The 22544-nt window shown below is 47.3% G+C and overlaps 1 protein-coding gene across 1 annotated transcript in view; it reads left to right on the top strand.

Annotated features, from left to right (window-relative positions):
* HMCN1 (hemicentin 1) overlaps positions 1-22544 on the top strand; it is a 162819-nt gene that overhangs the window by 122732 nt on the left and 17543 nt on the right. The window contains 28 exon segments of the mRNA XM_032697092.1: positions 1281-1464; positions 1631-1728; positions 2163-2441; positions 3151-3341; positions 4384-4465; positions 4870-5006; positions 8004-8145; positions 8998-9142; positions 10090-10217; positions 10564-10720; positions 10889-11010; positions 11198-11362; positions 11560-11667; positions 11788-11925; positions 12074-12208; positions 12423-12692; positions 13180-13370; positions 13724-13937; positions 14406-14540; positions 15010-15200; positions 15876-15957; positions 17000-17269; positions 17754-17924; positions 18432-18518; positions 18521-18601; positions 19771-19941; positions 21658-21828; positions 22088-22258. Coding sequence (XP_032552983.1) covers positions 1281-1464; positions 1631-1728; positions 2163-2441; positions 3151-3341; positions 4384-4465; positions 4870-5006; positions 8004-8145; positions 8998-9142; positions 10090-10217; positions 10564-10720; positions 10889-11010; positions 11198-11362; positions 11560-11667; positions 11788-11925; positions 12074-12208; positions 12423-12692; positions 13180-13370; positions 13724-13937; positions 14406-14540; positions 15010-15200; positions 15876-15957; positions 17000-17269; positions 17754-17924; positions 18432-18518; positions 18521-18601; positions 19771-19941; positions 21658-21828; positions 22088-22258 — 4416 coding nt within the window.

Below are 22544 nucleotides of genomic sequence, written 5' to 3'. Positions count from 1 at the left end.
TTGAAATCGCTGGTAAATGTGTTCTGGGATAAACAGGAATTAATTCCTTTAGTGGGTTTCATAACAGAGGAATTCTGCTTGTCGTGATTTTTTTATTTCTTGTGGAGAAAGATAAACTAATGGAACAAAAAAAGCAGTATAATAGGAAATCAGCCCCAAGCATATCTTCACTAATTCCAGTCAAAGTACATCAGCTAAAAGCAGAGTGGTGTATAGGGAACTAATAGTTAGAGGTCCTGAGTTAAAAAGAAAAATGATGGAGTGTTGAAGGAAATTCTTTTCTTCCACAGTTTGACATCCAGAAGATAGTGAGTGTGATTCTTTAGCAGCGTAGAGAGTGGATATTTTAATTTGTGAAAAATGTGTTTGTTTAGGTACAATGACTGGAGTGAAGAGGGGAGAGTTCTGTCTAGGCAGGGTTTCACAGCTGTGCAGGGATCTGTCCCATTATACAGCCTCAGAACGAATGGGAATACAGGCATGAGATGATCTTTGATATAATAAGGAACAATCCTTAGTGACCACATCACATCTTCTGGGAGAGAATGGCTCTGCACAGCAGCAGAGAGTTTTTTGTTCAGTTTGCAGTGGTTGAAGTTCAAGCAATAACCAACTTAAGTGGTCTTATCGACACAACTGTCGTGTGTGATTGGGTGGTGAGTGAGCCAGAGCTTGGGGCTGCACGTGGCTGGGCCTTCTTTGTATAGTGAACCCTCAAGAGCATGGTTTTCACACTAACCTATAAAACCAAAAAGGCCCCCAAAGCAGTTCTGTTGTATAATCAGCTGGAATACTTAACTAGGCATTTTGAAACTTCCTCTGTTTAAAAATGAAGGCAGCAGATAAATCTAGGTGTTAATAAATTAACTTTCCACCTGTGTGGCTTCCCTGTATTTAAATCTTATTGAAGGACATGGGTTTAAGTGCCAGGTCCTTTCTGTCCCTGGGTTCAACCTGTCCCCTCGAGGTTGGCCCTTCCTGCACTGTCATTCTCTTCCCTTGAGCTTCAGGCTCTGAGCTCCCTCTTGTTTGCCACAGCCTGACAGATCAAAGAGAGGATTCTACTGTCCTTCTAAAGTGCATCTGATTTTAAATATGTAACTGGGTAATTTATTAGTGCTCAATATTATTGTTAGAGGTTTTACTCTATTAAAAATGAGGATCATCTTACTGGGTTACCTGTGGGGCCTGAGCTGCAGGATTTCCTGCAAGGTAATACATGAGCAATGATTTTAAGAGTCGGCTTTAATATCTTCCTTTTCAACATTTACAAAATGTAGTGCCTCCAGCAATAGCCAATAGTAAAGCTGAAGCAGAGGAGCTCACTGCCCTTTTGGACACCTCCCTAAATATTGAATGTACTGCTTCTGGGACCCCCCCACCACAGCTACACTGGCTGAAGAATGGCCTTCCTCTGTCTGTCTCCTCTCAAATCAGGCTGCTGTCAGCTGGGCAGGTTCTCAGGTTGGTTTTCATCTATTTTAACGAGCTCAGTTTTCTGTTCTCATTTACTGTATCAGCATAAATCTTCTAGTATTTTTGGAAGCAAGAGGAAAATTTGGTCTAAGCCATGCCATACTGGATTCCATGTATTCCATTTACAGCTTGCTTAAAATGCTTTTCTCCTTAGACTTGCCCGAGTCCAGATCTCTGATACTGGTGTGTACACTTGTGTAGCATCTAACAGGGCCGGAGTGGACAACAAACATTACAACCTGCAAGTTTTTGGTGAGTTTCACTGCAGTGCTTTATGCAAGGAATCTTATTTCTTAATTTCTTAAACCAGTTTTCTTTCTCACCAACACCATGTTGCAGACAGCCACAAGTATATCTTATAATCATGAGGGAAGCATTGGCTTTTCAATGCATTGGGGTTTTTCTAAATGGAAAGTGTTTTAACCCTAGAAGAGTCCTTACTTGAACTGTCACCCAGAATCCCAGAATGGTTTGGGTTGGAAGGGACCTTAAAGCTCCTCTAGTTCCAACCCCTGTGATGCATCACAGGTTTTTTAGAAAGAGGAATAATATGTAATTTCTCAGTGAATTTTAACACATGAATGCCAGTGGGGAAATGCAAAAAGGTGGCTGCATTCCAGCTGTCTTCATCCAGCACTGCCCTCTGGGCTGTGCCGTGTGTGACCCAGCTCTCTGTGTCTCGGCAGTGCCACCGAGCCTGGACAACGCGGGGGGCACGGAGGAGGTGACGGTGCTGAGGGGCAGTGCTGCTGCCATGGAGTGTCTCACTGATGGCTCTCCTGCCCCCTCCGTGGCCTGGTTTAAAGATGGCCATCCCCTGGGCCTGGGGGCTCACCTGACCTCCAGCAACCAGGGCATGGTCCTTCACCTGGTGCGGGCAGAGCCTGGGGACACGGGCAGATACACCTGTGTGGCCTCCAATGCAGCCGGAGACAGCAGCAAGCACTTCATCCTCAGCGTGCTGGGTGAGTGTGAACCTGGGAGTGCAGCAAAATGGGAGCAGGAACGTGGCACTCAAATAATCCCTAGGGATAAGGAGGGTTTTTATAGGCTCATAGAATCTGTCTGTTCTATTCAGAGTGGTTTGGGTTGGAAAGGACCTTAAAGCTCATCCAGTCCCACCCCCTGCCACGGGCAGCACCTTCCACTATCCCAGGTTGCTCCAAACCCCATCCAACCTGGCCTTTTCAATAAATGAGAGAAATAAAGAAGTGAAAGATACCTAAAAAGATGTGAATGTATAATGTAGTATATATATTTCCCAAGTACTGAAATATGCTGTAATTAATACAACTTTATGCTATAAATTAAGAACTTTGGTTAGCAAAAATTCAGCTTGACTGGAAGATGCACAGCTGAAAGTACAACAGTGAATATATAAATATATGAATAAATATATTCACTGAAACTGAAAAATATATTTTATCTGTGATTTTGAAAACATTTTCTAATGAATAATTGCAACGCATAAAATATGCAAATTAATAGGCAGAGGCAGATGGAAATTACCTGAGTTACTCAGGGAGTTCATGACACACTCAGAAATAATATAATGTAGACTAATTCTACTAAGTCTACCCCCAAGACTGTATATGATGTTTTATAGGCTTTCCCAGTCAGTTGTTTTAGGTTTTTTGAGTCAATAAAGAACTCAAAATGTTTTTTCTTCCCCAGAGCCACCTCACATCAATGGTTCAGGTGAACCAGAAGAACTCTCTGTCGTCGTTAACAACCCACTTGAACTTCTCTGCATCTCCTCTGGTGTTCCAATCCCCAAAATCTCCTGGATGAAGGATGGGCGCCCACTTCTGCAGACTGATAATGTTCATGTGCTGAGAGAAGCCCTGAGAATAACCAGTGCTCAGGTGGAGTATTTGTGTCAAGATAGGCTCAGATCTGCATTCCCAAAAGAGTGCCTGCCTTAGGACTGTCCTAAGAGATGTCCTAAAAACCTACTACAAAATCACCTTGCCTTGGAGTTTCCCATACACAACACACAGTAATATTCTGGGATGAGAGTGCCCAAGCACTTCAGCCTCTTTTGAGCTTTATTACTTCATGTTCACTTCAGAGTTCCATAATTTTTTTATTTATTGGTGCATTGTGTTACAAAGCAGAACAATCAATGCTGGGACTGATCATTTTATGGTTTTAATCTGTCTGTGATCTATTCTTATTCATTTTCTACCTCTTCGACTCTTGTTACTATCCCTTGCTTTTCTTTTGTGATTTATAGTTCCTCTTCAGCCTTTCTTCTCTTCCCATTAGCTTGGATTTTCCTAAAGCCATTTGATGACACAGAAAAACTGCATTTGCAGCCTTCTGGCTGCAAGTTTGGAAAAAATAGTAAAGACACTAGAAAGACTTTCAGATTAATTCATACAATAAAAGAGTCCAAGAAAACAACCTTTAAAAACCTTCACCATTAAACTAAAGACTGGATCCAACTGTGGGCAGCCAGGTGAAGTTCCTCAAACAGCAGTGGCATAGGGCTGGGGATTCATTTGTCTGTATAACAAACACTTCTTGGCTTTACAATGAGGAGTTTACAGGAAGGAGAAACCATAAAGGATTTAATGACTGTGTGTGCACAAAAGGATTTCCTTGGTACCCAAACCTGAACCTTTCTTAGATTGATCCCACTGCCAGTTCCATCTTTATTGCTGGAGACACATTATCTTGAGAGATTTTATGGAGGCCTGCAGCTCCTAAGCCATCTCTGAACAATCCCAGCATGGTAAAATAATGAAGTATTCAAGAACTTCATTTTCTTTCCAGGCATTCCTTATCCGCTGTGTTTGTGTTCAAGTGCTGCCTGTTATATGTTGCTGCCATGTTTGTATTTCCTGGTTTTGCTGAATTTTCCCCACATTCTGAGGTTTCTGCTGAAGTTGTTCCTGTCTCTAGGTGGAGGACACAGGAAGATACACGTGTTTGGCATCGAGCCCAGCAGGGGATGATGATAAGGAATATTTAGTACGAGTGCATGGTAAGTTCAGTTTAGGAAAAAAAGTTATTCCTTCAAAGTGTGAACTGCTAAGGTAAATCAGCATCTCATTTAACAAGGACATATTCTGTGATATTAGATCACCGTATGATCATAACTAACGTTTCTGAATAAGGATATTTATTCTGAGCATGGTACACAATTAGAAGGGAAAGTTCCACCTGATTTCTGTTACAGTTCCAAGTCCCGTTTTTGAATACTGGGATGTTTATTGTGAAAAGGAGATGAAATATACTGATACATTTAGCCCAGGTATTGAAAAGTTGAACTAATTAATGATATCGAGCCATCGCATTTATTTTAAACTTCAGAACTAAGTTGGAAGTTTTCAATAAGGAGTTTTTGTGATAGCATATGTGTGGTGTTGATTTTGTTCTCTGTTCCAGTTCCTCCCAACATTGCTGGTACTGGTGGGCCCCAGGCTGTGAGTGTGCTGCAGAACAGACAGGTCATTCTGGAGTGCAGGTCGGACGCTGTGCCCCCTCCCACCGTCTCGTGGCTGAAGAACGGAGCGCTCCTGGAGGTACAGAGGTTCCTTGTTTGCACTGGCTCTTGGCTCCCTGTAGCTGTTACACACAGTGCCTGAGGGTTCTTGCTCCTCTCACTCGCCCCTCCCGTGCAGCACATGAGCTCCAGAGAGCTGAGTAGCCCCAGCCCAACTCCAGGTAGCCCTGACTGAAGCCAGCAAACCTGTGAAGTGGCCATCCCGCTGTTACTTGTTCTTTTTTCCTTTAGGGGGATCCCTTGCTCCTCCTGGATCCTCTGAGCAATGCTAGAAGCCTTCGGTAAACTCCTGAATGGCTTCCCAGGAAAGGTAGCTGAGAAAAGACTACACTATATGTTTCCTTTGGCTATATTATGCATCCTCCTACTCTAGTAGCATTTAGAAAGGAACTGAAGTTCTTTCAAAGCAAATGGGTTGCTAATCACCACAGTTTTGTACCAAATGCATCTTTTCCACTCAGAATTCCATAGTGGAACCAGTCTTTGCTGGTTGAGAGACAATTAGCAGGAGGGGGATGGTTTATACAGAAAGAATTTTTTACTTCCCATCCTTGGGATCACTCACAAAACAGGTGCTACTCAACTGAACATTGAAGTTCAGTTATTGATTGAACTTATTTGATAATTTTCCCTTGGTTGATCTTTATTCTTTAATAAGAGGAAACAAATTCAGCTTATGAATTGTGTCTCCCTTAACTGTGATCCGTCACTAAATGTTCACCCAAATTTCTCCTTGTTTGCTTTCCTTTTGACATACCATTCCTCAGACTCTTTCTCTAGTGTAAATTTAGAAGAATTAAATATTACTGGAAGAAGTAAGAATATGGTGGGTGAATATGTCTTACAAGCTGCTGCTAGAGACTGTGATCTTGAATATGGCCCAAGAACCAGCTAGAAACAAAACTAACAGAAACCTTCTGCTTCTGAACAGTTAATTTCTTAATTGAGTAGTGGGGGGGGGTATGAAAACAAGGTCGAACAAGGCTTGGAAATGAAATATATGAATACTTTTTGCCTTAGTCTTCATTGGAAAACTCGTGTTTTAAAAGCAGTACTTAATGAAAACAATGCATGAAAGGCAGCCACTGTTAAAAATATTCACCAGGGCTCAAAGCAGGAGAGGAAGGCTGTGATGACCGTAGGTACTGAGCTGGGAACCTGGGAATTAGCTTTATAATGTGAGCTCTCCTCTTGCCTCGTGAATTGATGTCCATATGTGAGGGCTGAGGCTTCTTGGGACCTCAAAGCACATCTCATTCCAACTCTGCCATGGGCAGGGACACCTTCCACTGTCCCAGGTTGCTCCAAGCCCTGTCCAACCTGGCCTTGGACACTTCCAGGGATGGGGCAGCCACAGCTTCTCTGGGCAACCTGTGCCAGGGCCTCACCACCCGTGAGCCTGTGTGAAGATACATTCCAGATATCAGGAGAACATCAGCGTCCTTCCCAATGCCTGGTTGCTTTCTCAACTTCAGGGAAATGTAATAGCCTTCTATTACTAAAAAGCTGGGAAAGGGGTGCCCTTGGTGTGGAAAGGGAGGTGCTTATTGACATATCATCCTCCTTATCCTGGAAATGTTGAGGTTTCACAGTGACAAGAGAAGTTTGGGGAAACTCATGTTCTCAGGTTGCAGTGTTATTTCCATTTATATCATCACTGCTCTTTGGTAACAGCCTAGTGGGGTTTTTGTCTTCCACTGGGCAGATTTTGAGGTCTGCACTAGTATGAGGTCTGCTCTAGTCCCCTTCTGCATCCTAAATGATGGAATTGTGCAGCACCACCTTTTTTGGTAGCAGAATTGTGGGAAGATGTGGCCTCCAGCAGCTTTAGAGTCCTGGCACTCTTCATAAATTTGGAAATGCACATTGAGGGTTAACACAAGATGTAAACAGGAGCCTCTTGACCTAGTCTGGCTTTATTTAACTTGCTGAATTTGTGTTTTTTCCAAGATAGGTTTTCTAACATACTGAAGTAGAGCATAAGGATTAAATTATAGCTTTACCCCCTGTCTTCTGTCATTTATATGCCTCTGTGTTTAGAAACCATCACATAGGCTGTGTTCTGAACAGGAAATACCAGTGATTACCCAAAATCTGTCTCTAATCCACTCTGGGGGTGACTCATGTCACTGGAGAGGTTCCAGCCCTGCTGTGTGTCCTGCATTGTAGACCTGGGGCTGGTGTCTGGTATGAAACCAGTGTTCCAGGGTGCCAGGGAGAACCAGAGGAGTGTCACCTCTCTGTAGTGCTCTGCTCAGACTCTTAGGCAAAAGAGTAGATGGGAATGTCAGGTTTCAATTCTGTCCACAGGGTGGGTAGCACACACTGGAAAAGCTTGAATTCCTGCTCTTTTTTCTACTGGGTTGTATCCACTCAGGTCTTTGAGCACTTGTAGCTGATGTAAAACTGTCAGTCGTTCGTGCAGACGTGACCCAGACTGGTTGTGGTAAGAAAGCTTTGACTGAGCTGCCCTTGTGGCAGGGGCTGTGGAGTCCCTGTAGGGCTGGGAAGAACTGCTGGATATCTGGATACAGAGCCTGTATCCAGAACTGTGGCTAGTGAACTCCTGGCTGGGGAACTTAGCTGGCTAAGTCTATCCTGGCTCCCACCTGAACAAGACTACGATGCTGGAAGAACAGTGTAGAGAAACTTGTATTCCTTCTGCCTGTAGCGTGCATAGATTAAAAAATAATAATAAAAAACTGAATCCTGTGTTATTAGTTGCCCCTTTCTATAAAAGCTCCCAAGCCCTTTGGCTGTATAGCCCAAAAGGCTGTCTCCTTCAGGCACAAGACCCAGGAAGGGTTTCGAGGGGGAACCAGTGAGCAATGATAGTCTTTTAAAACTTTGCTTACCCTCTTATCTTGAGGGATGTAAATGAAGTTAAGCCAGCAATGAATTATCTATGCCCTTCTTTCATGGTTTTCATTGCTCTGCAATGAGAGAATGTTCTGTCTTCACCAGGAGGACGATGGGAAAGCTCTAAATGTGTCCATGTGTCTGTCTGTGCCCTCAGGGAACGCCGCGGGTCCGGATCCTGTCGGGCGGGCGGTACCTGCAGATCAACAATGCTGACCTGGGGGACACAGCCAGTTACACCTGTGTGGCCAGGAACGTGGCAGGAGAGGTGACCAGGGAGTTCCTGCTCACAGTGCATGGTAAAATCACGGATAAGCCTTGTGCACCTTCATCTTTGCATGGCATTTCTGCAGGAGTTCAGGCAGCAGGAAGCAAATAGTAGTGGTCTTTTTCTAGCCACATGTTGGCCACTCAGGCCATGCCTAAACTGTGGGACTGTGTGTATGGTCTCATGTCTGAGTCCACAGCTGTCCTCAAACTAAAGGACCTGTTGGGGGCTCCCCATGGCTCACTCCATCTGTCTGTGCTTCCTGCTAATGGAGCTGCATCTGGCCATTATCCTGATAAGGAGTCAGGATACATCCAGAGTGAACCCCCAGGTACAGGACTGAGAAATGCTCCTGGGCAAATTCAGAGAGATTCTTCTGAAAGCATTTCACTGGCTCCTTGAGGACAGGATTTCACAGCTGGCTTGGCCACTGGTTTGGCAGGTTCCTTGAAACCTGTGGCAGCTTCTCTGCACCTGCAGCAGGAGAGGGCAGGGCCTGAGGGGCCCTGTGCTTGATACTTGTCCTGTGCTACCACAGCCCTGAGCTCCATTTTAGACCTGTTTATTTTCTCACCTCCAGTCTGATAAGAAACTCTTCTGCTCTCACACTCGGGTGATGAGAAGGAGTTTTTTCCCTATTTCTGTTTGATTCCCACCCCATAACTTGCAGAGCTGACCTTTGCAGTGCATTTCAGCCAATGTTTCTTTCTCCTCCCCTGCTGCGCTGTGGCAGTTACCGTGTGCTGCCCAAAAGGGTAAGAAACTTGTTCCTGTCTTTGCAGTGATCCCAAACCTGCTGCTGCCTCTATTTTCATGTGTTTAGTTTCAATCATTGCAGTGTAAAGTTATTTTCTTTGCATCATCAGCAATTTTCCCTCTGCAGTGGCTCCCACGATCCGGAGCGGTCCCCAGACTGCCGTGGTGCACATCAATGCCTCTGCCCTTCTGGAGTGTGCTGCACGAGGGGTCCCAGCCCCCAGAGTCACCTGGAGGAAGGATGGGGCTGTTTTTACTGGAAACAGTACAAGGTATTGTCCAGAAGTCAGCATAAATGTTCCTCATTGCTATTTAAGAATGTATTCATTACGGAAAGTGTAATTAGACATCAATGACTTAGAAAGCAATTTTGTTTTCACAGATCAGAACTAATATTTTTACTCTCAAGTGTGGAAAAATAACAGTGATAGAAAGTGTAATGTCATAGAATCAAAAAATCACAGAAGGGTTTGGGTTGGAAGGGACTTTAAAGACCATCTTGTTCCAACCCCCTGCCAAGGGCTGGGACCAGAAGTTGTTCTGCAGAAAAGTAGCAGTACCAAAGGTTTCAGCCTTTTATTGTTAAGGACAAAAACCCCCTCCTTTTAGAGCTAAATGTAATAGTAATTCTTCTAATATTGAAGGTTTTGAACACTAAATGTGAATGATCTTTATATTTATATATATATATATGTATATATGGAGTTTTGGGATGAAGCAAAGCAATTTCATGTAGGCCAAAAGCTACTGGAGTGTATTCTGCATTTCCTAATACATAAAACTCTTCATACATGTTCTAGCACCAACTTTTATACTAGTGAATGGTTTCTATCTTCTGACTGTTTTAAAGGGAAGCAGTTTGGCATTTTCTGGAACTGAGCAAATGTAAAGAATTCAGTTACATTTCGAAGAAAAAGTAAAAGCGTTAATTAGGGTTTATTAAGGTTAAATGAGAAACCATAAAAAAGGAGTTTGGCCATTTTCTGTAAATCCAGTATCATTTATGTGAAATCACTATGTCAGCTAGATTTCATCATTCCTCTGGGGAAGAGTGAAGTCAGAATAAGTGCAATAAAGGAGAAAACTCCGTGTGGACAAAGTGAGACACCCCGTGTTTAGGCCACTGGTTGTGTCCTGAGTCATCTTTCCTCAGCACTGCCAGGATAACCCGTGGCCCTGTTGGTTGGAGAGTGGACAACAGTGTTTGGCTTTGTTTCAGGTACTCCCTGTTGGAGGATGGGTCCCTGCACATCCCCTCAGCACAGGTTGCTGACACCGGCAGATACGTGTGTATGGCCACCAACAGCGCCGGCACCGAGCGCAGGAGGATCGACCTGCAGGTCCTGGGTAAAACTGGGGCCTTACAGCTCTGAAATACACTTATATCCAATTTAAATTAGCCCCTTTTTAGCTGCATTGGTAAAAACAAACAGAGAAGAAATGTCCAGCCTTAGGAATATAACCCAAATGTTCATGAGAAGAAAATATTTATTCCTTGTCTTGAACTAGAAAGGCCTGACACATCCCATGCTACCTGTTTAGTAGGTTTATTACTGTCAAGTTACTCCTCATAAAAATTAAGTCAATGTGTTCAGACAGTTCAGCTCAATATATTTAGATGTGAGAGAGATGTATGGGCATATATATATATCTGTATAATTATTCTGAATAATTAGGCTTTGTTTGTCCTTAGTTCCTCCAGCTATTGCTCCTGGGCAGACGAATATCACAGTTACTGTAAATGTGCAAACCACTTTGCCTTGTGAAACCACTGGAATTCCCAGACCAGCAATTAGCTGGAAAAAAAATGGGCACCTGCTTAGTGTTGACCAGAACCAGAATACATACAGGTGAGAGGCGTTTTCTTTTCCCTGTGGGTTTTTAGGGATGATTTTGGCACTTTAAAAATCTAGCCATGCATAAATGTAATCTTATGTAGCCAGCAAATTCAGTGGGCTGATGACCTGAAAAGGAAAGAAGTGTTTCAATGGCTTTCACTTTCTTTTTTCTTTGTTCAGACTTCTGTCTTCAGGTTCCTTAGTAATCATTTCTCCCACTGTGGATGACACTGCTGTCTATGAGTGCTCTGTGTCAAATGATGCAGGAGAAGATCAAAGAGCAGTTGAGCTCACTGTTCAAGGTAGAGGGGATATTGCTGTTACATGTGTGTGGCACCCAGAATTTCTGTTGAGATGAGATTTTTATTTCATTTCTTTATGATACTGATATCCATAAGTCTCTGGTATTCCCAAGAAAGATAATTTATTTCCAAGAATTTATAAAAGTGAATGTGGGCAAGTAACCTTTGCACTGCTGTTCATTTCCAGTGCCCCCGTCTATAGCAGATGAAGCCACAGACCTTCTGGTAACAAAGCTGTCCTCAGTCCTGATTTCCTGCACTGCCTCTGGAGTTCCTGTCCCCTCGCTCCACTGGACCAAAAATGGCATAAAGCTGCTTCCCAGAGGAGATGGGTACAGAATTCTCTCCTCAGGTACTGTGCTGCAGAGAACCAGTGGGAGGGTACAGTTGGGCACATCTTGAAGTAATTAATTACCTCAGTGCAAACAACCCCCCAGAATCCTCGCTCCGATATCTCAGAATAAAAATATGGCCCTCCTGGGAGGGATGCTGAGGGAGAAGTGTGTGAGTAGAGGATGCAGCTTGTGTTTGATGCTGTCTGTGCCCCAGGAGCTGTGGAGGTGCCCTCTGCCCAGCTGGCCCACGCGGGCCGGTACACGTGCGTGGCCCGGAACGCCGCCGGCACTGCCCACAGGCACGTCACGCTGCACGTACAGGGTAAGGGGGGCTGCCAGCACACAGTGCTCATTCAGCCTGCTCAGGTTATGCACTTTTAGTTATCTTCTGTATTTTTTTAGCCTTGAAGGTTCAGCCTGTTGCCTTTCCCTTTTTCCACAGAGCCACCGGTTATCCAGGCTCAGCCAGGGGTGCTGGATGTCATCATGAACAATTCCATCGTGCTGCCGTGTGAGGCCACGGGCACCCCTCAGCCCGTGATCACCTGGCAAAAGGAGGGCATCAACATCATCACCTCAGGTATCCTAACCCTGGAACTCAACCTGCTTGCTGTGACTCAGGCACTGACATTCTTGTTTCTGATGTGCAGGCTTGGGTTCTTCCTGTCTATTTGTTTAAAAACAAAAACCAAACCCAAAGGGTCATACTTTGCTTATATTTGTTTTAGGCAACAGTTACACGGTTCTTCCAAGTGGCAGTTTGCAGATTGCCAGAACAGCTGTGGAAGATGCTGGCACTTACATGTGCATTGCTCAGAATCCAGCTGGCACTGCTCTGGGGAAGATCAAACTGAAAGTTCAAGGTAAATCATCTTTTAAACTCTTTCTGTTGGTCCAAACACAATTCTGAGCAATTGAAAGGGACCTGGTGCTTTCCTGTTTGCCGTGACACTGAATAGAGCCCAGGAGGTTTATTCCCTTTAGTTCTGTGTCTACTTTAGGATCAAAATATTTTCACTGAGAACAAAAAGCATTCCATGTTTCTAATTCTTTAAGTAATTTCTTAATTCCTTTCAGTTCCTCCTGTTATCAAGTCCCACCCGAAGGAATATGTTGTTCCCGTTGATCAGTCTGTCACTCTGCAGTGTGAGGCTGAGGGCTCCCCTGGGCCGGAGATCAGCTGGCACAAGGATGGGCAGCAGATCCTGGAGTCTCTGAGGAGGAGGGTGCTGAGCACTGGTGCCCTGCAGATCGTGTTTGTGCAGCCCGGGGACAGCGGCCGCTACACCTGCACAGCCACCAACGCGGCAGGGTCCAGCTCCTCCAGCACCCAGCTGGCTGTGCACAGTAAGGCATTCCTGCTGGGGTGGGGAGCCACTGCAACGGGGTGTCCAGGGAGGTTGTCGACTCCCCATCCCTGGAGGTGTCCAAGGCCAGGTGGGACAGGGCTTGGAGCAACCTGGGATGGTGGAAGGTGTCCCTGCCCAGGGCAGGGGGTGGAATGAGATGAGTTGGAAGATCCCTTCCAACCCAAACCATTCTGGGAATCTATGGTAAGTGGAATAGCGGGGAAACGATGCGTGACCCCATGGAAAGTAAGGAGCTGGGATGAACAGGAGGAGTTCAGGAAAATTGTGCAACTTAATAGGGGAGTGTTACTGGGTTGTAGTATCAGCCAGTTGCTTGAATTTAGGAATGTGGTCATTGGTGGTGTCACTGATGGAGATGGACAATACAGGAGATCCAGGCAGTGTTCCCTTCAGCCCAGTGTTGCCTTTACAGGAGTGCTGGGATAATGCACAGAGGTAAATCTTTGTAATAAACCTCTCCACAGTTCCCCCCAGGATCCGCAGCACGGACACACAGTACACGGTCACGGAGGACTCCCAGGCTGTCCTGTCCTGTGTGGCTGATGGGATTCCAGCACCAACAATAAACTGGAAGAAGGACAACATGCTGTTAACAGAGATAGTGGGAAAATACCAGACTGTGCCGGGTGGAGACCTCATTTTGGACAATGTTGTTGTAAGTTCCCTCAATCTAACCTATTACTGGACAGGTTTGGCAGTGATAAAATCCACCTCTGGATTAGCCAAAGTTTTATTTTGATTTCTTGTTCCTAATATTACGAAGTCTTTATGGAAGTTTTGTTTTCCACTGAGGAGTAAAATCTGTGAAGAATTTGCAGTGGTAAATTCTCAGGAATGGTGAAAAGAAGTGTTGGTCATACTTCAAAAATTTAGAGAAGTGAAAGAGCTCAGCTGAGCGTTTCTGATGAATGCTTGTTCCAGACCGTTGGAGATTCTCTTCCTGTTAGGAGTTGCAGTGTTGTGTAGGATATATCACAGCTGAAATTGCCCCCACATGTTTCCTTGCAGCCTGAAGACTCTGGCAGTTACACCTGTGTGGCTGCCAATGCTGCCGGGGAGGACACACACACGGTCACCCTGACAGTCCATGTGCTGCCAGCCTTCACTGAACTGCCTGGAGATGTAGCTTTGACCAAAGGAGAACAGCTCAGGTTAACCTGCAAAGCAACTGGGAGACCTGTTCCCAAAATAACATGGACCTTCAACAATAACATCATTCCAGGTGGGTAACACCAGGTCCCTGGTGGCCATTCTGCTCCAGAGTTTTCTCCCATGCAGCATTGCAGGTAGTTTAAGGTAAGGAAGAAGAAACATCTAGAGGGAATAAGCTTGTTAGTGATTGCGTGAGGAATATCTTCACTGTTATGCAATCATATAATTAAATGGCCTCTGAGACAAAGCTGTAAGGAAAATAATTAAGAAATTGTTCCTCTTCTATAGCCAACAATGTAGCACATTAAAACACTCAGTATCTGATGATGCTTACTCAGCATCCAGCAACTAATAAACAAAACTAAGGAACAACTTCAGTGAACAGATGCATGTGGGCAAATGTCATAGCAGTGGCTTTCTGTGCACTCCTGGAGTGTCTCAGAACTGCAGTGTCACTGAGCAGTGCTGCTGAACAGAAACCCTCTGCTGGCCTGTGTGTGTGAGGCCTGGCAGTGACCCTGTCCCTGTGCTCCCCCAGCTCAGTACGACGATGTCAATGGACACAGCGAGCTGCTCATCGACAGGGTCTCCAAGGACGACTCGGGCACCTACGTGTGCACAGCAGAGAACACAGTGGGCTCCATCAAAGCCATTGGCTTTGTGTATGTCAAAGGTATGTGAAGTGCCAGCAGCTGTGGGCACTGTTGGGCAGTTTCACAGAGCCAGCTGTTTGGAAAGTGGAGTTGGAATGCTTTGGGTTGGAAGAGTCTGTAAAATTCACCTCATTCCACCCCCTGTCCTGGACACCTTCCACTAGCCCAGGTTGCTCCAAGCCCCGTCCAACCTGACCTTGGACACTTCCAGGGATGGGGCAGCCACAGCTTCTCTGGGCAACCTGTGCCAGGGCCTCAGCACCCTCAACAGGGAACAATTCCTTCCCAATATCCCATCTAACCCTGACTTCTCTCAGTTTAAAACCTTTCCCCCTAGCATTTGATACCTCATCTATGGCTAAATGGGAAACACTGAAACAGATTGAAATTCCCACTTCAGAAAGTCCAAGGTGATGATCCCAACCAACAATCTCACTGAGTGCATTTTATTTTGCCTCTGCTGTTTCTCGGCCATCCCTGGTGTTCCAGAGCCCCCGGTGTTCAAGGGGGATTTCCACTCCAGCCGAATCGAGCCCTTGGGGGGCAATGCCATGTTGAACTGTGAGGTCAGGGGAGATCCCCCTCCAACCATCCAGTGGAGCAAGAAGGGAGTTGGGGTTCAGATCAGCAACAGGATCCGACAGCTTATCAACGGTTCCCTCGCCATCTACGGCACCGTGGTGAGTCCTGCTCTGCTGCCAGGAGCTTCTGTCTTGTACTTGTATTACTCAGTGTTCCAAATCATATCATTTGGAAAGAGTGAGGCTACACATTTAATCCACTTTTGCTTTTACCTTTAACTAGTGTTTTAATTCAGGCTAGAATTAGGCTCAAAGTACTGAGACCAAAAAAGAACAGGGGGTCATAGTTCTCTTTGGTTATCAGAAGAACTGAATCTATGTGCTAATAATTGTTGGTGTGCTGGTTGTGCCCAATTAAATGGGACTTTTGCTTTTAACCTTAGAAGAGCCTGGATTCTACAAAGTCAGGTCAACAAGTGCATTCTCCTTGTGCAAATACCTCAGCATCTAAATTCCTAATATGAAGAATAAGGCCTTTTTTTTCCCCCATTAAATCTTGTCTGTGTTTTGAAATGGGGTTAAAAACAGCAACTCCCTTGAGTTTCTTCAAGTTTAAAAATTTAATTTGATCATCAGCATGAAGGAGTTGAAGGAAATTAAAAATGGAATAATAAAAATAGTGCACCACATCAGCTTACTGTTAATAAAGACAAAACGTTGAGGTACTCCAGGATCTAACAGCAGAGCCCTTCAGATCCAGGGAGTGCTGCCTTGAGTCACAGAAAATTCCCTCTCTGGAGGGGCTCTGAACAGTGACCCTGTTTTGTTCCCCAGAACGACGATGCTGGTGACTACAAGTGCGTGGCTACCAACGAGGCCGGGGTGGTGGAGCGCAGCCTGACCCTCACGCTGCAGAGTAAGGCTCAGGGAGGGGCAGTGCCACAGATGGGGTGATCACCTGCCCATGGGTTGTGGAGGCAGCTCCCAGGGAAGGTTTGGAGTTTGGGCAATGCCCTGTAGGTTGACTTGTCTCATCTTTCATAAAGTTGTAGAAGGGCTTGGGTTGGAAGGGACTTTGAAGATCACCTGCCATGGGCAGGGACACCTTCCACTAGACTAGGTTGCTCCAACTTGGCCTTGAGACTTCCAGGGATGGGGCAGCCACAGCTTCTCTGGGCTGTGAGAATTTTCATCATGAATATTTAAGTGTCTGGTCTAAGCTGTGATTAAAGTTAAAGAAGAGAAGGATGCAGAAGGGGATTGAGACTCATCTTGAAAACCAACTTTGAGCAGAGCAACTTCAGGCCTTCTGAAGGGCCTGTTTCTCTTGGTTAACTAGAGAGGATTTCTACAACTGGATTGAACTAGACCCTCAGCTTCTGAAGTAAGAAATTTATGGGAGATGAATCCCAGTTTTTAGTGACGATGTTTCATTTTTGGCAGAAATAATATGGTAAATTTTTTTTTTTGCTACTGGGAGAATTTCTGAACATCCCCTTCCTACTGTAGCCTCAAGCACCGTGGGTCTGTTACTTATGTCTTAGTTGCTTCTGGACATGATTAACAGTATTGTCCTGTTTTATAAAAAACCCACATTTTAGCAATAAAGATGACCGTGTGCTCTTATAGTGGGGCCCCAATCCCATCTTTGGTCCTCAGATGTTAAACCATGTTAAACTGGCCTATTGTGTGCATTGTAATGTGTGTCTGTTTGGTGGCACTTGGGGACATGGTTTAGTGGTGAACATGGTGGGTTGATGGTTGGACTTGATCTCAAAGGTCTTTTCCAGCCTTAAGGATCCTGTGGTTCTGTTTTACCAGTGGAAGAGCAAGAATAATAATTTTAGTCGAGGTGAACTGACGTAAGGTTTCTTTGTGCCCGTTCTGCCCAGCCCTTTGACATGAAATCAGCAAGGAGCTGTATGCAGTGCTGTTGCCTGAAGATCTGTCCCTTGCAGGCCCCCCGGTGATCACCGTGGAGCCCGTGGGCACCGTTGTGGACGCCGGTGCCACGGCCCTGCTGCACTGCCAGGCCAGGGGGGAGCCTGCCCCTGCCATCAGCTGGTCCCGGCAGGGCCAGCCCGTGGTGGGTGACGACAGGGTGGCCGTGCTGTCCAACGGGTCCCTGCGCGTGGCGGCCGCGCGGCGCGAGGACACGGCCCCGTACGAGTGCGTGGCCAGGAACCTCCTGGGGTCCGTCCTCGTCAGGGTGCCCCTCACCGTCCAGGGTACGTGCACAGCCCAGCCAGCGGTGGCTCCACACTGGGACATTAATTACAGCCTTCCCTGAGGTCCAGTGGGGCCAGGATTTTATCCTACCCACATTTTATGGATAAGATATTTGATCTTATCTTCCTGATAAGGTCTAAGTTAAACCTTGTCTGAGGTGTCAGTGGGATTCTGTTTCATGGCGTTTTATTCCCTTATACTCATCCTGCTGAGTGAGGCAGAGGGTGTGGAGTGAGAGACATAAATAATAGTGGAAAGGGTCTTGAACCCATGCTCAGAACACCTCACTGAACTGTGCCTCTAAAGAGCAGCCTTTAGGAGCATAAGCAATAATTGTCTGTGAGCTGCAGGAAGATATTTTTGCAGTAGTGAAGACATGAAGCGAGTTTGATTTCCAAGGATGGCTCAGGGAGAGCATTTTTCACTCATCTAAGAGGGTTTTAAGCACAGGCACGTTCCAAGCAGCCTCCCTGTTCCCTGCAGTGCACGGAGGGTTCTCCCCATGGCTGGAATGGCGGGCGTGCAGCGTCACCTGTGGCCAGGGGGTCCAGGAGCGGGTCCGGCAGTGCAACAACCCCCTCCCGGCCAACGGGGGCAGGAGCTGCGAGGGGCCCGTCGCCGACGTGCGCAGCTGCCACAGCAGGCCCTGCCCAGGTACTCCCTCTGCCACAGCTGGGATCCCACAGTGGCCTGGGTTGGGAGGGACCTCAGTGACCATCCCATTCCACCCCTGCCATGAGCAGGGACACCTTCCAATAGCCCAGGTTGCACCTGGCCCTGGACGCTTCCAGGGATGGGGCAGCCACAGCTTCTCTGGGCAATCTCTGCTGGGGCCTCAGCACCCTCACGGGGAACAATTCCTTCCCAATATCCCATCTAACCCTGCCCTCTAGCAGTTTAAAACCATTCCCCCATGTGCTGACACTGTCTGCCTATGTTTTATAAGCCCTGTTTAAGTATCAAAAGGCCACAGTGAATTGATACTTTTAATGTGCCTTGCGTTGTGTCCAGGCAATGAATCATCACCATCAAGATCTTCATGGCAGATTCATTTTTTCTAAGCAGTTGGAACTGATTTTGTCTTTCATGTAAAGAAAGAGGAATTTTCATTAAATACCAAAAACTGTTGTTTAAGAAAACTGGGGTGTTTCTGTTTCCCAGTGGATGGCAGCTGGTCGGAGTGGGGGCCGTGGGAAGAGTGTTCCAAGAGCTGTGGACACGGCAACAGGACCAGGAGCAGGACCTGCAGTGCCCCCCGGCCCAGCACGGGGGACAGCCCTGCAAGGGCAGTGCTGTGGAGTCAGTCATGTGCAATGTCAAGCCTTGTCCAGGTAAGGCACGAGGAATTTAAGTTATTGCACAAGGGGCATCATATATACATTTCTTTTTTTCTCCAAACCCAAATTCTCTCAGCTTGTTTTTTTTTGTTTGTTTGTTTTAAAATTGGTTTTAAAATTCACTGAATGGCACTAGTTCTTCGAAACAGAAATCACAAAAGTAACGGCAAGGAATATTCTCAGCAATTTCTTTTTTTTTCTTTTTTACATCAGTAAAAAGTAAATTTTGTATTTTGATGTTTTCCAGTACTTGATACTCACATTCTCACAGAGTAAATTCACCGCTCTCAACCTCTTCTGCAAAGCCAGTTAAAAAAAAAAACCAAACCCAAATCACCAACTATTTAAAAGCCATGTAAATAATGATCATTGGTAATTTATTACTTTATCTGTATATTTTCCTCTGTTGTTTTAATTTTCAGCCACATCTTCCTGCCAACTATTTGAATGTTCAGGTTTCCTTCCTGTCTCATTACTTCCCACATTGGAGAGGTTGTAGTTTATTCAGAACCTTCACCACTGAGAGGTTCCCTTCTGTACAATTTTCACTGTATTGATTTTTCTCTTTTTCCTGAACTCATGATTCCAAATATTCATCCATGGGCCTGAGACTTATTTCTCTAGATTTTGGCAGCAGAATCAGCTCTGGCTCTGGAGCTGTGTGCCAGCTTTGGCCAGGCTCAGACCTCCAGCCCAGAACTTGGGAGATGCCAGATTTGATCAAGTGTTCACAGGATCACAGATATGCTGATTTGGAAGGGAGCCACAAGGACCATCCAGTCCAGCTCCCAGCCCTGCACAGACACCCCAACAATCCCACCCTGTCCCTCAGAGCGTTGTCCAAACCCTCCTGGAGCTCTGGCAGCCTTGGGGCTGTGCCCACTGCCCTGGGGAGCCTGGGCAGTGCCAACCACCCTCTGGGGGAAGAACCTTTGCCTGATACCTCCCCTGACTTCAGGCCATTCCCTCGGGTCTTGTCGGTTCTGTTGTTCCAAGATCACGGCGAGGTGATGCATTAAAACCCAAACCGCTGACCCATTTCAGCCGTTGCTCAAGGCAGAGGTTTCCAGGGCACGCTCAGGGTGTGTGCTGTTGCCGTTGTGGTGCTGAGCAGCTCCTGAGGAGCGGTGTGATGTGTGATGTGCTGTGTGCTGCCGTTGCAGTGGCCGGGGAGTGGAGCCCGTGGCTGCCGTGGGGCCCGTGCAGCGAGACGTGCGGGCAGGGCACGCAGCGGCGGGCGCGGCTCTGCGCCAGCCCGGCCCCCGCGCACGGCGGGCAGCGCTGCCGCGGCCCCGACACCCAGCTGCAGCTGTGCCAGCGGAGACACTGCCCAGGTGAGGGGACACTGCTCACACCGCCTGTCTGCTCCCTTTGTGTTTGACACTGCCAGCTCTAAACGGGGGGTACTGAACAAATTCCCCCTCGAGGCTTTTACTGTCCTGGCCCCCGTCACATGTTCAGCCTCTCTCTATAGATCCTAGAGATGGGATTTTCTTCTCCTGTCCTTGCTTCTCTTCCTTTACCCCCAAAAAGCAGCAATTTAAATCCTTGGCAGTTAAATTACAGGTTTCCTAACATTTTTTTTTAATTTTTTCCTAAGATCTGTTTTTTCATTTATCCTTTCCTCCACATTTTCAGTGAGTCCTTCATGACTGGATAGGAAAACGCACGATTTTGAAACAGGACCTCTATATTTGGCTGAGTGCAGGGATAACAAAGGAAAGTTCCATGGAGTGGAATGTGCAGTAGCTCAGACTGAGCCTTCTGGCTTCACGCTCCATTTTTCACATGCCAGATCCTGCACTGAGTCCCCACGTGACTACAGCTGGTGGAGGGAGAACTGACCTCGTGGTAGTGGAGCACCCAAGGGCCTGATGTTACACTTTATCCAGCTCCATGTGCTGCTGCTGAGGATGCTGTTGCTTGCAATGGCTTGAGACTACTCAGCCTCTTAGCCCCCAGCTCCAGTGCTCACAGGGATGTGATTGTGCCAGTTTGTGTCACCACATCTAGGAGATCGGAGAGCCCATGCTCAGCTGCTCAGACCTGCCCCACGTGAGATCCCTGAGTAGCAATGTCCATTGGTGCTGGATGTTGTTATCCAAACTGCAGAACCAGTAAATCACAGGTGGGTTAGGAAGGGGGTGGAGAAGGTGGTGATGGCTCCATCTTCAGACAGTGCAGCTGCAGCCAGAGGACCAGGATTCCGGTCAGGCTTATGGGTTATTTAAAAGACAGGTCATCTCTTTCACTGTCACTCCTGGAAATCTTAGAATCAGGGAATGATGGGTTGAGCTGGGAGGGACTTAAAGCTCATCCAGTTCCAGCCTCCTGCCCTGGGCAGGGACACCTTCCACTAGCCCAGGTTGCCCAAGCCTCATCAAACCTGGCCTTGGACACTTCCAGGGATCCAGGGGCAGCCACAGCTTCTCTGGGCAACCTGTGCCAGGGCCTCCCCACCCTGACAGGGAAGGATTTCCCCCCAATATCCCATCTGACCCTATCCTGTGGCAGTGGGAAGCCATTCCCCCCTTGTCCTGTCCCTCCAGGCCCATGTCCAAAGTCCCTCTCCAGCTCTCCTGGAGCCCCTTTAGGCCCTGGAAGGCTGCAATAATGTCACTCTGGATTCTTCTTCAGGCTGAACAATCCCAACTCTCTCCCCTTTCCTCCCAGCATTGCTGCTCCATCCTCTGCTCATCTTGGTGCCTCCCCTGGACTCTCTCCAGCAGCTCCATGTCCTTGCTGTGCTGTTCCCCAGGGCTGGAGCAGCTCTGCAGGGGGGTCTCAGCTGAGGGGGCAGAATTCCCCCCTGCCCTGCTGCCCACGCTGGGGGATCAGCCCAGGGTTTCGGGGCTGCCAGTGCACGTGGATGGGTCATGTCCATCCCTCATCCAGCAGAACCCCCAGGTCCTGTGTAGGAATGCCTGTGTAGCCGAGATGTTCTGGAAGGAGGGTCTGTGACCTCCCCCGGTCAGTTTTCCTGAGGTAGCACTGCTTTGCTTTGTCATTCCCGCAGTCAGACTGTAACTGTGCCGTGCCTCTGTCCGCAGTGGATGGGAAGTGGGCCCCCTGGAGCAGCTGGAGCGCCTGCAGCGTGTCCTGTGGGGGGGGCAGTAGGCAGAGGACGCGGCTCTGCTCGGACCCGGCCCCGCAGTTCGGGGGACACAAGTGTGAAGGGAGTGACGTTCAGATGGATTTCTGCAACAGCGATCCCTGCCCCAGTAAGTGCTCCGGGTCGGGCTGCTCACCCCCTCCCTGGCTTTGGGGGTGTGCAGGAAGGGAGGGATCACTGCACAAGTCACACACTCCCACAACAAGCAGGGGGCTGAACGGATCCCTTTCTTAGCTCTGGTTCTTTTTATTTTGGAAAAAGAGACTAAGAAGTTACTCTCCAGTAGAAGTGTTTTCCTTGCTTTACTGTCTGGTTTTAAATAACTGTTATTAAGAGGAAGACAGATCAGATGTGACTTATTTTTTCAGTCCATGGCAACTGGGGCCCGTGGGGCAGCTGGGGCAGCTGCAGCCGCACGTGTGGCGGGGGCCAGGCCCGGCGGCACCGCAGCTGCGACAACCCGCGCCCCGCCAGCGGCGGCAGGGGCTGCGCCGGGCCCGACCTGCAGAGCCAGAGGTGCAGCACCGACCCGTGCCCAGGTGAGTGCTCACTGCACCAGGGCCAATGCAGCTGGCCCTGGAAGGCATCCCATAATGTGTGGGAGATTTTCATACTGTGGAAGGAATGTAGAACATCCCTGGGAATGTCCAAGGCCAGGTTGGACAGGGCTTGGAGCAACCTGGGCTGGTGGAAGGTGTCCCTGCCCATGGCAGGGGGTGGGACAGGATGGGCTTTAAGGCCCCTTCCCACCCAAACCTTCTGAGATTCTGTGAAAATCCTTATAATTCCTTGTGATTTCATACAATCTAATAATCCTCTGCCTTT

The sequence above is a fragment of the Chiroxiphia lanceolata genome, chromosome 9, assembly GCF_009829145.1.
Source record: "Chiroxiphia lanceolata isolate bChiLan1 chromosome 9, bChiLan1.pri, whole genome shotgun sequence".
Lineage (NCBI taxonomy): Eukaryota > Metazoa > Chordata > Aves > Passeriformes > Pipridae > Chiroxiphia > Chiroxiphia lanceolata.
This window is presented reverse-complemented; position numbering and strand designations above follow the sequence as displayed.